The sequence below is a fragment of the Electrona antarctica genome (genome assembly GCF_951216825.1).
Source record: "Electrona antarctica genome assembly, chromosome: 15".
Taxonomy (NCBI): domain Eukaryota; kingdom Metazoa; phylum Chordata; class Actinopteri; order Myctophiformes; family Myctophidae; genus Electrona; species Electrona antarctica.
In genome coordinates, this window is record NC_136796.1 from 43915442 (window position 1) to 43929330 (window position 13889).

At 46.1% G+C, this 13889-nt stretch overlaps 1 protein-coding gene across 1 annotated transcript in view; it reads right to left on the reverse strand.

The window, feature by feature from the left end:
• Positions 1–13889, reverse strand: part of vars2 (valyl-tRNA synthetase 2, mitochondrial) — a 44732-nt gene that overhangs the window by 8365 nt on the left and 22478 nt on the right. Inside the window, exons 18-25 of the mRNA XM_079523220.1 lie at positions 7924–8017; positions 7054–7124; positions 5363–5488; positions 4108–4212; positions 3128–3196; positions 2866–2944; positions 1604–1734; positions 485–637 (exon numbers count right to left, since the gene is read on the reverse strand). Of these exons, the coding sequence (XP_079379346.1) occupies positions 485–637; positions 1604–1734; positions 2866–2944; positions 3128–3196; positions 4108–4212; positions 5363–5488; positions 7054–7124; positions 7924–8017 (828 nt within the window). The remainder of the gene's footprint in view (positions 1–484; positions 638–1603; positions 1735–2865; positions 2945–3127; positions 3197–4107; positions 4213–5362; positions 5489–7053; positions 7125–7923; positions 8018–13889) is intronic.

A 13889-nucleotide genomic window follows, 5' to 3' on the forward strand; every position in this document is an offset into this window, starting at 1 on the left:
GTTTAGAGTTTTGTGCTTCGTGAAGCATGCCTCACATTCACACTTCACACACACACACACACACACACACAGGGCAGAGGAAGCCATGCGAGGCGCCAACCATGCTCGTAGGGAGCAGTCTGGGGTCCGGCGTCTCGCTCAAGGACACGTCGTGTACTGGTGCCAGAGACCGAGACAGGAACCTTCCGGTTTCCAGATGAACTCCTGAGTCACTTCCACACAGAAAGGCTTCTCTCCCTCTCTCTTATCTGTCTCTCTCTCTCACACACACACACACGCACGCACGCACACACCCCTCCATGTTTGTAGCCTTTATGCATTTATTGCGTGTAAAAAAAAAACAGCAGATCTACAAGCTCCCAACCTTGTGGGCTTGTACATCGGCTATTTTCACCAGCAACAAACTACGAGTCAGGCTTTACAAAGCTGTGGTCCTCTCACTAAGTCAGGCTTTACAAAAGCTGTGATCCTCTCTGACTCTCACCAAGTAAACATCGCAGAGATTGTGCACCCAGAAAGAATGGACAGCGGACGTGACCGCGTGGAGCTCGTATGCCTCGAAGCCTTGCTCACACTGTCGGACGGTGCTGTAGAGTCTGGAACACACCCACCGGTCCAGGCTGCTCACGGGAGACGTCTGAAAGCAGCGGAAGGGTACAGTAAATAAGTGGTTCCCAAAAGTGGGGTCCGGGCGGGGACCCCCAGGGGACCCTGAGGGAGTTCCAGGGGGGACCCATCTAAATGATAATTTAACTGGGTCCATTTAGCACTCAGAGAGTGTACAAATGGAACCATTTGATTCCATTTGTACACTCTGAGTTAAATTAGCATTTTACAATATAAATTGGGGGTCCCAGAGATAGAAATGCCATTAAATGGGGGGTCCGTAGACTAATATGCATGTCAAACTGGCGGGTCCTTGAAATTAAACGGGTTGAGAATCACTGCTAGAGCCGTAAAAATCTTCTCTTATGGGGGGTCCCTGCTGTATCTTTTCAAATGGGGGGGTCCTCGGGTTAATAAATGTCAATTTGGGGGTCCTTGACGTGAAAAAGTTTGGGAACCAGTTCAGTAAATAATGAGTGGTCAGATGGGTGGACCACGAACACTTTCAAGAGCTTGGAAACCTGTTTTATTTCAATCAAGACTAATGTAACCATTGTGTGTGGTTTATTTTTTTACATCGTGTATACAACGTGTATATCCTGTATTCATTTAGTTTATTATAGTGGATGTTAATATTAGAAATTACTGTATATACTATACTTACTTTGTTTATTTAGACGGGACAATGCATAATATTAATACATGGACACTACCTAAATGCAATGTAAATACACCTGATTTCCTAAGTTTTTAGCATAAACCTTTTGCGTACTGATATTAAATTCTGAACATGCAATCTGATTGAAAAACACCCTGTTGTGCAACATCAAGCAGAAGAAGCTCATTCGTCAAAAGAAAAATACATCGTGTCACTTTGAGTATACCGGTATAAATGTGTGAAGAAATAAACAGATAGATATATCATGTCATTTTGAGTACGGGTATAACTGTTTGAGTAAACAACCAGACGTCAGTGTCTTTGTTCATGCCCCATTACCTCTGCCAGCACGCTCAGCTCTGCCCCGTGGTCGGCCAACGCTCCCAGTGTGAACCTCGCCGTCTGCCACATCTTGTTGCAGAAGTGCCTGCAGCTCAGCACCTGAGACACAGACAGACTGATGTCCTCCCCTGGGGACGAGTCACACCCGTAAATTAACCCATTTAGGCCTGACGTCGAAATTTCTTTTTAAAATGTATTTTTTTTCCTGAAAAACCTCACGTTTCTGTATCAGTGGTTCAACAATATTTCACGACCCCAAAAATTATATGTAATTGGCCGCCGACCCCCCATCCGGAAATATGTAGTTCCAGGGACTCCCCCGGAAGCAAAGATTTGAGTTAAAAACATTCGCTCTGAAAGAATATATATTCAAAAGGTTTGCGCCACATTTTTGCGACTTTTCAAAAATAGCAGACCTACAAGCTCGAGCTTGTAGATCTGCTATTTTTAAATAGCTAAACTATAACATAATCCTTTAAAACACCAAAAGGGGTTCCCGCCCAGAATGGCTTAACCCGCCAACAGCAGATAAGGTCACTGGCACAATATACTGTATATATTGTTTGCACCTGCCGGTTGTTATAAAGTGATTTAAAATTAAATGACATTCTGGCGTCTCCGTGAGATAAGGTTTTAGAGGTACTGGTTCTCAAAGTGCCGGTTCAGGGGGTCCTTGAGAGGTTTCCTGGGGGGGTCCCCCCCCCCCCAGCTAAACGATTGAGTTAGGAACCAAACCTTGGAACCAAACGGACCCTTTAAAAAAGTCTGTAACTCAAGAGTGTGCAAATGGAACCAATGGACCTGGTAATGGTTCCATTTGCACACTCGTGGCTCATGGGGGTTCCGTGGCCTAGTAGTGCGTAACAAACTGGGGGTGTTTTAAAGGAGCATTCAGTGATTTGGAAAACCCCCCGGTCCGCTCCGGTAACAAGATGTGCACATGCACGCACTACAGTGGGGACACGCGACAGGCCAACAGCACACACACCAAGGCCCACCCACACTCGATCATGATTGGCGGAAGGCCCCTCTCTATCCTGATTGGATGAAGGCCTTGCCACCTATAGCCAAAAACGAAACCTAAGGTTTTATGCCACCATGACCCCTGGAGGAACTCCTTATATGGTCAGCACACTCTATAGTAGGGAGGATTATCACAACAAAACAAAAAAATAAGTGATATTTGAATTAAGTGAAATCACTGAATATACCTTTAAATTTAACAAAAAAAAGCTTGAGAACCACTAGGGTCTACTCACCCTGTGCCTTGTAAGAGCATAGAGCAAAGCGCAGGGCATCCGTCCCACACTCTGGTATCCCCTTAGGGAAGTCTTTCCTCTGTGAGACGAGGGAGATGAGGCAGAGAGAGAGAGAGAGAGAGAGAGAGAGATGGAGTAGATGTAATGAAGTACACTCGCTCAGGCGGAACCGCCACAAATTACTGATGGGGGGTATATACAGTACAGACAGCGATAGCGGCAGAAAGGCAAAGAGGGGGGGGGGGGGGGGGGGGGGGCTAACCTGGGCTTCCATGGCAACCGCGGTCTCCCTCGGGTCAGTGTTCCCCTGCCTGACTTTCTCTTGAAGACTCTGAGACAGGAAAATAAAGCAGGACACAGTTTTATGACCAGGTGGTATTTATCTTCTCCTTGAGCGGGGTGGGGGGGTGGGGGTGAATCACAGAGGATCAGGGGCATCAAACGCTTTGTTTCCCTGAGAGCTTTTTTTGTTGTTGGATTTGCCGTAAAAGGTGCTTTCCTGCCTGTTCTAATCCTAGAGCAAAGATACTGTCGCTGTTGGGTGGAAAGCTTGTACAGTAGTTCCGAAACCATACTGTATAACTTTTCAGGAAATTGAGAGAAGAACCGTTGTGTTCCAATGTAGTTACATGCGATTGTTAATACTTTTTCATTGGTTAAATATTTATAGAACCCACAGACAGACGTAACCAGTCTCACTTTCCAATTTGTTCTCAAAAACAGCAAAAAACAGATCTACAAAGTTTAAAGCGATGCAAGAAAATGCAACCCGCAACATCTTAAGCTTGTAGATCGGCTATTTTAGCTACTTTTGTACAGCACTCTTTGCACGCCGAAGTAGGGCATTCGTTTACAACAATGAACAAACGCATCAAAAGGTTTCTAAATGTGGAGATACAAGGTTTCCTGCCACGACAGCAGCAACATGAAGGACAGGACATTGAAGTGCGTGTGTGTGTGTGTGTGTGTGTGTGCGTGCGTGCGTGTGTGTGTGTACAGCCTGTAGTTTTATGGGGCCCCATCTGAAGCTATGGCATTTCTGTTGAGCCAAAGTGTTGTGCAAGGAAGCATAAATCAGCCTTAACGTGAAGCCACCAGCCAGAACAAGCTGATCAATTGAGTGACAGTATAGCCTCCTTCCTTCCAGCAGTCCGAGACGATTTAGTGGCCTGAGCGGCCCATTCGATGTGATAAATAATAGTGAGTCATCATAAAAAGGTTGAGCCCACAGGCCGCGCGTACCTCCAGAGAGATGCCAGAGATGATGTCTAAAGGGTCAATGACGTTCCCCAGAGATTTGCTCATTTTTCTTCCGTGTTTATCTCTCACCAGAGAATGGAAAAGCACCTGAGAAAGATAAAGAGATCAAGAGAGAGAGAGAGAGACAGAGACAAACACAGACGACAGGGAGAGTTTACGATTCAAGCGAGTCAGTGTGACCTGACCATGTTCTGTGATGAGTGATTTGAATATGAGGTTCTGCCGTTCAAATATGTTCACACTGGGCTGGCAGCCCAAATCTTTTTATTTTTGGCCAATCCAGATTGGAATCAAAATGTTTAATCAAGTCTGTACAGACAAAAAATCACACCCGTGTGAAGTGAGAGGTGCAACTCCGTGTGTGTGTGTGTGTGTGTGTGGGGGGAGGTGTTCCACAGAAACGCACCCAGGGTGCCGGCCCGATTCCGGCGAGCCGCCCCGCGTCCGAAACGGTTGAGAAATGACAGAGTTACCGTGTGGGGGTCCCTCTACTGTACTGTACTGTCACTGTACTGGCACACCCAAAATCACCATATAATACAGTTAATATGTGTGTGTGTTTGTGTGTTCCGCACAGGTGGTGAAAAACACCCACCCACCCGCCCAGCCACCCACCCACACACAGCTCCGTAAGGGAGTGGTTGCACCACTCAAAAAAACCCAAATGGAAACTCAATTTTGCAAATCAAATTTGAATCACTTTGTTAGGTGGTTTGAAATGCAATTCTGATTTCTAAAGACGTGTCTCAGTCTGTTCCCGGATTGATACTTCATTGTACATACGCGTCGTTCAACGGAAATAGTCGATCTACAACCTCACAACGCGTTGCCACATATCGTGAACTAGTAGAGAAGACTGGGAGGAGACCCTGGGGCAGACCAAGGACGCAGATGGAGGGATTACAATCGACTCACTGGCCTTGAAACGCCTCGGGATCCCCCATAGGAGGAAGTCACTAATGTTGCTCTGGAGAGGGAATGTCTGGAGCTCTCTGGTGGAGCTGTTGCCCCCGCGACCCGACTACGGATAAGCGGTTGAAGATGGATGGATGGATAGAAGACTATTAGCGAGTTGCGTTACTCGTGCCCATGTCGGTGCCACACCAACCAAAGCAAAGAGGTCACCAGTATGCCTGAATAAACAATTCTGAATCCGATAAACTTCCAAAAAAACAGTGTGTGAGTAACAGTCAGTCCTAAAGATTGTATGCTGCATGTATGACGAAACCAAATGTACCTGTTTGAAGGGCAACTGGCCAGTCAGCTCTGTGCCCAGCATCACCATCCGTGCCACCCAGAAGAAGATGAGGTCACTTCCCGTCTCCAAAACGGAGTTAGGGTAGTGCTTCTGGAAGTCGCTAGTCTGTGGAAAAGAGAAGTGTAGTTAATAGTTGTACAAAGAGTGACTTACAGCAGTACTTGAGTCAAAGTATAGATACTCCAACAGGGACGTGTTAGAGAGGCCAGGGGCTGAAATCCCGTTAAGAGGGCACTTTTGGCCCAAAATAGCGAAAATAGCTGATCTACAAGCTCTCAACGCGTCGCGCTGCGACGCGTTGAGAGCTTGTAGATCAGCTATTTTCGGGGCGCAACCCTGCACTCTATCTACTGGAGATGCGGTGTGTAACGACATGGATTTCGAAACAAATTAGTTCAATGCAAAATGCTGCGTTCAAGTTCAGGAGACTTCGGGGGGGAAAAATCTCCTGAATGCTGCCTTCCGGTATGGCATGGAAAGGAGAGGAGTGGCATTTGCATCTCTTTCACCATGTAGTAAATGCTGCATTCATGGTCTGGAGAGGGCAGTTGTTTTACAGACGGGTGCCCCCTTTTTGAAACTAGCTCCTTGCCACTCGCCCTACACACTTCCACTTGGTTTGAGCATAGATATATAAATCATAAAGACGGCACTGGATGGGAGGGGAATCCCAGGGCCATCTCTATTATTTATATATCTATGCTCAAACCGAGTGGAAGTGTGTAGGGCGAGTGGCGAGGAGCTAGTTTAAAAAAGGGCCGTAAAAGGGCAGGCGCTGAAGCCCCCTTTGATGTCTATGTGTGCACAAGTCCCTGTACGCCTGGTTAAATATTACTCAACTACTAAGTTGGTACTTTAATTAAAGTAATGGAGAAGTTGCTTTAAAAAAATATTAAAATGCATTTTCGTTTTTTAATAACAATGCATTGCTGTATTAAAATTATTACATTTTCAAAACAAATAAATATTAGGTAAAATAAACAGATCTACAAATGTATATATGTGCTATTTTCCCACTATATTTGAAATAGGGCTTGTACTTTTCCCCTTCCAAGAACTGTAGTTTGTCTTTAAAATGTAGTAGAGTGAAATATCCAAAAAATATAAATACACAAGGAAAGTACACAATCTAGTTTGTTACTGTCCACCACAGATGAAGAGACACTATGTAGACACTTGGATATTGTCCTAAATACATCTCATCATTTCTGAAATGGGACTCTGAGCCCTACCACACCAGATCAAGTCATGTCCCCAAATTCAAGGTACCAAAAGTTAACTCTGAACTTGGTAGATCTGCTTTTGGCTTCTGTGGCCCTAATACATGGAATGACCTGCAAACAACATAAAAAAACTGACCACATTGGTACCCCTGAGTCGATTTAAAACCTTGGTGAGCATACAGATCCCCACAATATGTAGCTGTTTTTAGATCCTTTTGAAATGTGTCTTAGCTTCTATTTGTAACCTAGATGTAATTCATATGTATACCTTTTGTTTTCCTTTTCCTGATCTTCTGATGTATTGTGATATTGTATTACTCGACGACACTGAAAATGGGTTTAATTACTCAGGGTAATTTCGAGAATAAATAAAACTTGAATGAATCATGAATGTAGGGGTGGGCTCTTCAGCTGATGAAACGACACAACATGGAGATGGACCAGTACCTGCTGTGGCCAGCCCAGCATGGCGAAGGGGAAAAGGCCGGACGAGAACCACGTATCCAACACATCAGAGTCTAGTGAGTAGACATGACGAGATGCAACAATTAGTGTCAATGCTCATTCATGTAATCAAGCCTATAAATGTATTAAGCATTTGCAAACAATATTCATGAGTTTTATTTGAAGCCATTTAGACCTGAGGACGATTCTACAAAATGCCTTCTAAATCCTGACAGTTTTATGAAAAACCCATGTTTCTGTCAGTGGTTCTCAAACTATGTCATGTCAAGGACCCCAAAAATTATATGTAATTGGCGGCCGACCCCCATTTGAAAATATGTTGTTCCAGGGACCCTCCAGAAGAAAAGATTTGAGTTAAAAACGTTCGCTCTGAAAGAATATATATTCAAAGATTCAAAGACACATTTTTTCAAAAATAGCAGACCTACAAGCTCGTAGCGCGGCACCGAGTGCCGCGCTACGAGCTTGTAGATCTGCTATTTTTCAATAGCTTAAAACACCAAAGGGGGTTCCCGTCCAGAATGGGTTAATGTAATCAAGCCTATAAATGTATTGCAAACAATATTCCATGAGTTTTATTTCAATGCATTTTCTTCCTGTACTGTAAATAAATGCCTATTTTCCTGAAAATGTTAAGAAACTTTTTAGACATACTGTATATAGGCTACCGTAAACCTTACTCCTACCTACCTACTTACCTACTTACATAAAACATTATTAAACGTAGTCAAGTGTAAAATAAGCAGTTAATGGTGACAGACGGGTGCAGATGAGGAAAAGTGGTCAGGAGGTGCACGCACGTCCCAGGTTAATTCGACGGGTTCAGGTGCAATATGAGGACCCCCACCCTACCCTGAGTCAAGGTCACAGAGTCGGCCGCTACTCCATATTTCGCAGCAGCTCTCTGCCTGGCCTCCTCCTCGCTCCGACCCCACACCCACAGCTCCTGCCATGGACAACACAAAACAGACACCATTGTGGGTTATCACAGGGGTTCTCAACGTTTTTGGCCGGAGACCCCCGAAAATGCTTTGGCAACGTCTCGGGACCCCCGCCCCGCCCCCTCCCGACCCCCAATATAAATTGACTGCTACAATGACCTTAATAATAGAGACAATACACCATAAATAAATACTGAAACCAGATATAATCATTAGGGAAGGTGTATGCATGTACTGCATGTGTATTATATGTAAACTCTTCATTTCCATTTTCCAGCCATTCAGTTGCATTAAAAAAAAGTTTTTTCTTTCTTTTTTTATTTGGGGACCCCCAAAATAATTTGGCGACCCCCCGAGGGGGCACGACCCACGGGTTGAGAACCCCTGGGTTATCACACCCACAGCTCCTGCCAGGGACACAGACCAGACACATTGTGGGTTATCACACCCACAGCTCCTAGCCTCCTACCCAGGGAGGGACAACACAAAACAGACACCAGTGTGGGTTTAATATCATCACACCCACAGCTCCTGCCAGGGACACAGACCAGACACATTGTGGGTTATCACACCCACCGCTATCGCCAGGGACAACACACAGACACAGTCTGGGTAATCACCAGTGGTGGGGGAAAAGTACACAATCGTTTTACTTAAGTAAAAGTACCAATACTGCAATTTAGAACTACTTGGTTACAAGTAGAAGTACGGAATTGAAAATGTACTTGAGTAAAAGTACAAAAGTATCAGCATGCACAAGGACACTTTGCGCCACATACGCAGGTGACAGGTCGTGATGGCGGCGTGCACAGACGCTGCGGCTTTGAGCTCTCCTTTTCAGTGCTTTCATCAATTTCGTTGTCTTGTACAATGACAATAAAGATATTCTGATTCTGATTCTGATCATCAAAATGTACTTAAAGTACTAAAAGTAAAAGTACTCATATTGCAGAATGTCCCACTTCACAAGTTAAAGGTATATTCAGTGATTTCACTTAATTCAAATATCACTTATTTTTTCTTATTTTTTGGATAATCCTCCCTACTATAAAGGGTGCTGACCATATAAGGAGTTCCTCCCTGTCCCCAGTGTCCCCAAAAAACCCTAGTTTCGGTTTGGGCTTTGGGTGGCAAAGCCTTCATCCAATCAGGATGAGAGGGGCCTTCATCCAATCATGATCGAGTGGGGCGGGCCTTGGTGCACGTGCTGTTGGTCTGTTGTACTTGCATGTGCACATCTTGTTACCGGGGCGGACCGGGTTTTTTTCCAAATCACTGAATGCTCCTTTAAAAATGTGTACAAAATCTATTGAAAATAGCAGATCTACAAGCTCTGCTATTTTCAAATGGCCGAAATGTATAGGGTTGAAGTGGTTAATGTAATGTTTTCTAATCAATTAAAATCTCCAAAGTAACCAGTAACTAAAGTTTTCAAATAATTGTAGTGAAGTAAAACTACAAGTTTTGGCTCCGAGATGTATGTAGTGGAGTAGAAGTAAAAGTATTGGAAATTGGAAATACTCAGTACAAATACCTCAAAATTGTACTTAAGTACAGTACTTAAGTAAAAGTACTTAGTTACTTTACACCACTGGTTAATCACACCCACAGCTCCAGCCAGGGGCAACACACAACAGAGACCGTGTGGGTTTATGCCATTGTAATGACAGTGGACGACTAGCCAGACAACTATTCCACAATCTCCGAATGCTATCTATATAGAGTCTGGAACTACAGCTCCTGAAATCAGAGTAAGGAAGCTGCCATTTCCGTTCACGAAAACACATTTTAAGATATCTTTAGATCTTATTTTTTGTATTCCCTTTTCTGCTAAGCAAGATGATTTATATTAGGATAAATGTGCGCGACTGTAAAGACGAAACGGAAGTGCATTAACCGTGTGAGTGCACCCTTAGGGTGCACTCACACGGTTAATGCAATTCTCTGTGCTCGTTGGATCAATGCTGTGTAGTGTCATGGCCGCCCAATGCATTTCCAATGGAGGTCACATGGTTTGACACAACATTGTGTTGTATGAGGGGGAGGGGCGCAGTCGAAACACAGCTGAAAGCCATACAACAGACCCCTCCCCCTATGTTGTGTCAAACCATGTGACCTCCATTGGAAATGCATTGGGCGGCCATGACACAACACAGCATTGATCCAACGAGCACAGAGAATTGCATTAACCGTGTGAGTGCACCCTCAGGCCTCACTCAGACCTTTACTGCATTGCTGTATGCTTGTTGGATGAATGTTGTGTAGTGTCATGGCCGCCCCAATGCATTTCCAATGGAAGTCACATGGTCTGTAGTCCACATTTTGGACTACAAGCTGTTGTATGGCTTTCGGCTGTGTTTTGACTGCGCCCCTCCCCCTCATACAACACAAATGTTGTGTCAAACCATGTGACTCCCATTGGAAATGCATTGGGGCGGCCATGACACTACACAACATTCATCCAACAAGCATACAGCAATGCAGTAAAGGTCTGAGTGAGGCCTTACTCATGATAGCTCTTCCGTTGCTCCAGGCTGTATGACGAAAGCATTTGGAAATTGCGAGAGGCAACAGTCTGGTAACGCGAGACTATACGACTGAACCAGCTCTCACGGAACAGACTTTCAAGACAGAGGGATTTCAATACAGAAATGTACAGTCAGTAACTCCAAAAATTAAATAAATGGCGGACTAAATGGCCAATAAAGAAATGGAAATGTGAGTACTTCGTCCGCCATTTTTTAAGTTTTTTTAATTCCTACTTTTTGATGTATACTGGATTTGGGTTTGGCACTCCACTGAAAACCATTGCTGATGCGCAACCTCTGTTTCTCATTTAGTACAGTCAGTATAAAATAGCTCAAGGCTGTATTGCTGATTACTTAGCTTAGGACCCCCGCAGTGGTGTCCGGTTAGAACTTAAACCAGGATGCTTTGACTTCTGCCTTCTCCCTGAAGCCGACCCTCTATATATTCTCCGACCAGGCTTGTCACGATGACTAAGCCAGTTAGATCTATCCATATATGGTTCTATCCATATATGGTTCTACCATATCTATCGATATCAGCACTAGGTCGGCTCGGGCCCAAATATAGGGATTGTCATACTAAACATGTCATATATCATATAGCCCAACGTCCTAGTCAGAGTCTTCGTTACAGCCACCCCAGATTTCACGTTGAAATCTATACCGCATCCAGAAGACTCAGACATTGTCCTTTCTTTCGGCTAGGTTCTAACAGGCCAGGCCTGGTAGTTATCCAGCAAGGGAAGCTCTCGAAGATGTTAATCTCTCTCCATTAGTCTGCTGACGATCTGTGTATGCTCACAATCCAAGCTGTTTGGCGATCAATGCTCCCTCAATATTATTGACTTGGTTTGGCTGTACGGCAGGAGATACCTCGGAAGATACAGCCACCCCGTGCAAAACTTGAAGATCTCTCATGATTCTGATACGCAACTCTTCAGGTTGACCCCTCAATCCGACTTGGCAACTGTGTGTAACAAAATGGTTCGCCCCGAACCATCATCCAGAACTACATATACTTCCATTACTTTGCCATAATTGCAAATTAGAACTTTGCACACCTTTAACATGACATTTCTCCCTTTAGGCGGTGGATAGCCCACATGCAAGGACTCTCCTGCTATAGTCAAGATTGTAAAAGCTGGCTGCGGTAATTCCTCTTGTAAATCCTGTCCCGTCTCAATCTTAGGTGTCCTAGGGTTCCGCAAATGTTCATCTGCTCTCCGGTTCAACCGGGTCCGGCTCCTATTAATACTGTGAAAAGCCAGAGGGTGCCTTCCACCACAGTTCACTCCTAGTCTGTAGTTTACAGTTTCTTGCCTGATGACGATGTCCATTGCTGATAACACAGCTTCATCTGTCATATCAAATCTCGTTTCGCCATTAAACTCAGTCGTTTGAACCTGCCGCATACCCCAAGATGGTGTGTGCCGCTATTACAGTACTGACCGTCAGTTCTTGCCGTCTTGCTGGTTACTTGGTGTATGATCGGCAGAATTGGGTGCTACTACCGTACCATGCATGATGACTGTTCGTCTCCGGTTATGCTCATGGTCATTTCTGCGAGAGTGACCGTCCAGCCTCCTTGCTGGACTACTTCGGTCCCTATGAACCTGGACTTCTGGTCTGTCAGCTTGCACTTTCATCTCGATATCCTATCGGTGAACGAATCCTCTGCCGTCCTCCGACTGCTCCAACATCTATGGGAGGGTTGATATAGCTCCGATGCCCTTGCATCATCATGCTGTCCAGACAATGCTCTCATGATATCCACCATGCCTTCTGGCCCTAATGACATATAAAGCTCTAGGTGAAAGCCTTCGTTCTGCCACCCCCAGATTTCCCATGGAAATCTGTACCATATCTAGAAGGCTTGAACAGTAGACCCCTCAGGCCACCCCAATACAAGCATACGGAGGCTTGAACATCAAGCGTCAGCCATTCAGACCACCTCATTGATGGCGTCCAGTCGTCCCGCTTTCTTCCTTTGATGTTACGGTGGGTCATACAAACCTCAAGATCAAATCACATGCCACCCATTAAGGGCGTTCCCTGTCAATGGGTCAGAGTCTGCCAATCCATGCAGTTCCAGTTTGAAGTAACGCCCTCTTGACCGTATCAAAGGTGGTCCACAACTTCGGACCCAGGCTTCTACAACACCACGCCATCACTTCAACCCTGGCGTCTACAACACGACGCCATCACTTCGACCCTGGCGTCTACAACACCACGCCATCACTTCAACTCTGGCGTCTACAAGACCACGCCACCACTTCGACCCTGGCGTCTACAACACCACGCCACCACTTCGACCCTGGCGTCTACAACACGACGCCATCACTTCAACCCTGGCTACTTTCAGGGAGGTGATCATATCCAGTGCTCTCTCTCTCTCTCTCCCTGCACATCACCAGTGCTCTGCACATCACCAGTGCTCTCTCTCCTGCACATCACCAGTGCTCTCTCTCTCCTGCACATCACCAGTACTCTGCACATCACCAGTGCTCTCTCTCCTGCACATCACCAGTGCTCTCTCTCCTGCACATCACCAGTGCTCTGACTCTAAAGGCCGGGGAGGTCTCACGGCTCCGAGATTCTGGCATCCAGATTCTGGTAACAGGGTGGGTCTCACAGCTTCGAGACGCTGCTGCTCACCTAAGGAGCAGCCAGGTCGCCAGAGCGTTCATGCTCTGGCGGCAACAGAGTGCATCTCACCGCTTCGAGATGCTGCTGCTCACCTGCGGAGCAGCCAGGACCGCCAGAGCGTTCATGCTCTGGCGGCAACAGAGTGGGTCTCACAGCTTCGAGACCCTGCTGCCCACCTAAGGAGCAGCCAGGACCGCCAGAGTGTTCATGCTCTGGCGGCAACAGAGTGCATCTCACCGCTTCGAGATGCTGCTGCTCACCTGCGGAGCAGCCAGGACCGCCAGAGCGTTCATGCTCTGGCGGCAACAGAGTGGGTCTCACAGCTTCGAGACCCTGCTGCTCACCTAAGGAGCAGCCAGGACCGCCAGAGCGTTCATGCTCTGGCGGCAACAGAGTGCATCTCACCGCTTCGAGATGCTGCTGCTCACCTGCGGAGCAGCCAGGACCGCCAGAGCGTTCATGCTCTGGCGGCAACAGAGTGGGTCTCACAGCTTAGAGACCCTGCTGCTCACCTAAGGAGCAGCCAGGACCGCCAGAGCGTTCATGCTCTGGCGGCAACAGAGTGCATCTCACCGCTTCGAGATGCTGCTGCTCACCTGCGGAGCAGCCAGGACTGCCAGAGTGTTCAGACTCTGGCAGCGACTGGGTTACCATCTGGTTAAAATCTTGCCACTGAGTCATAGAAGCTACTCAAGGTATATGG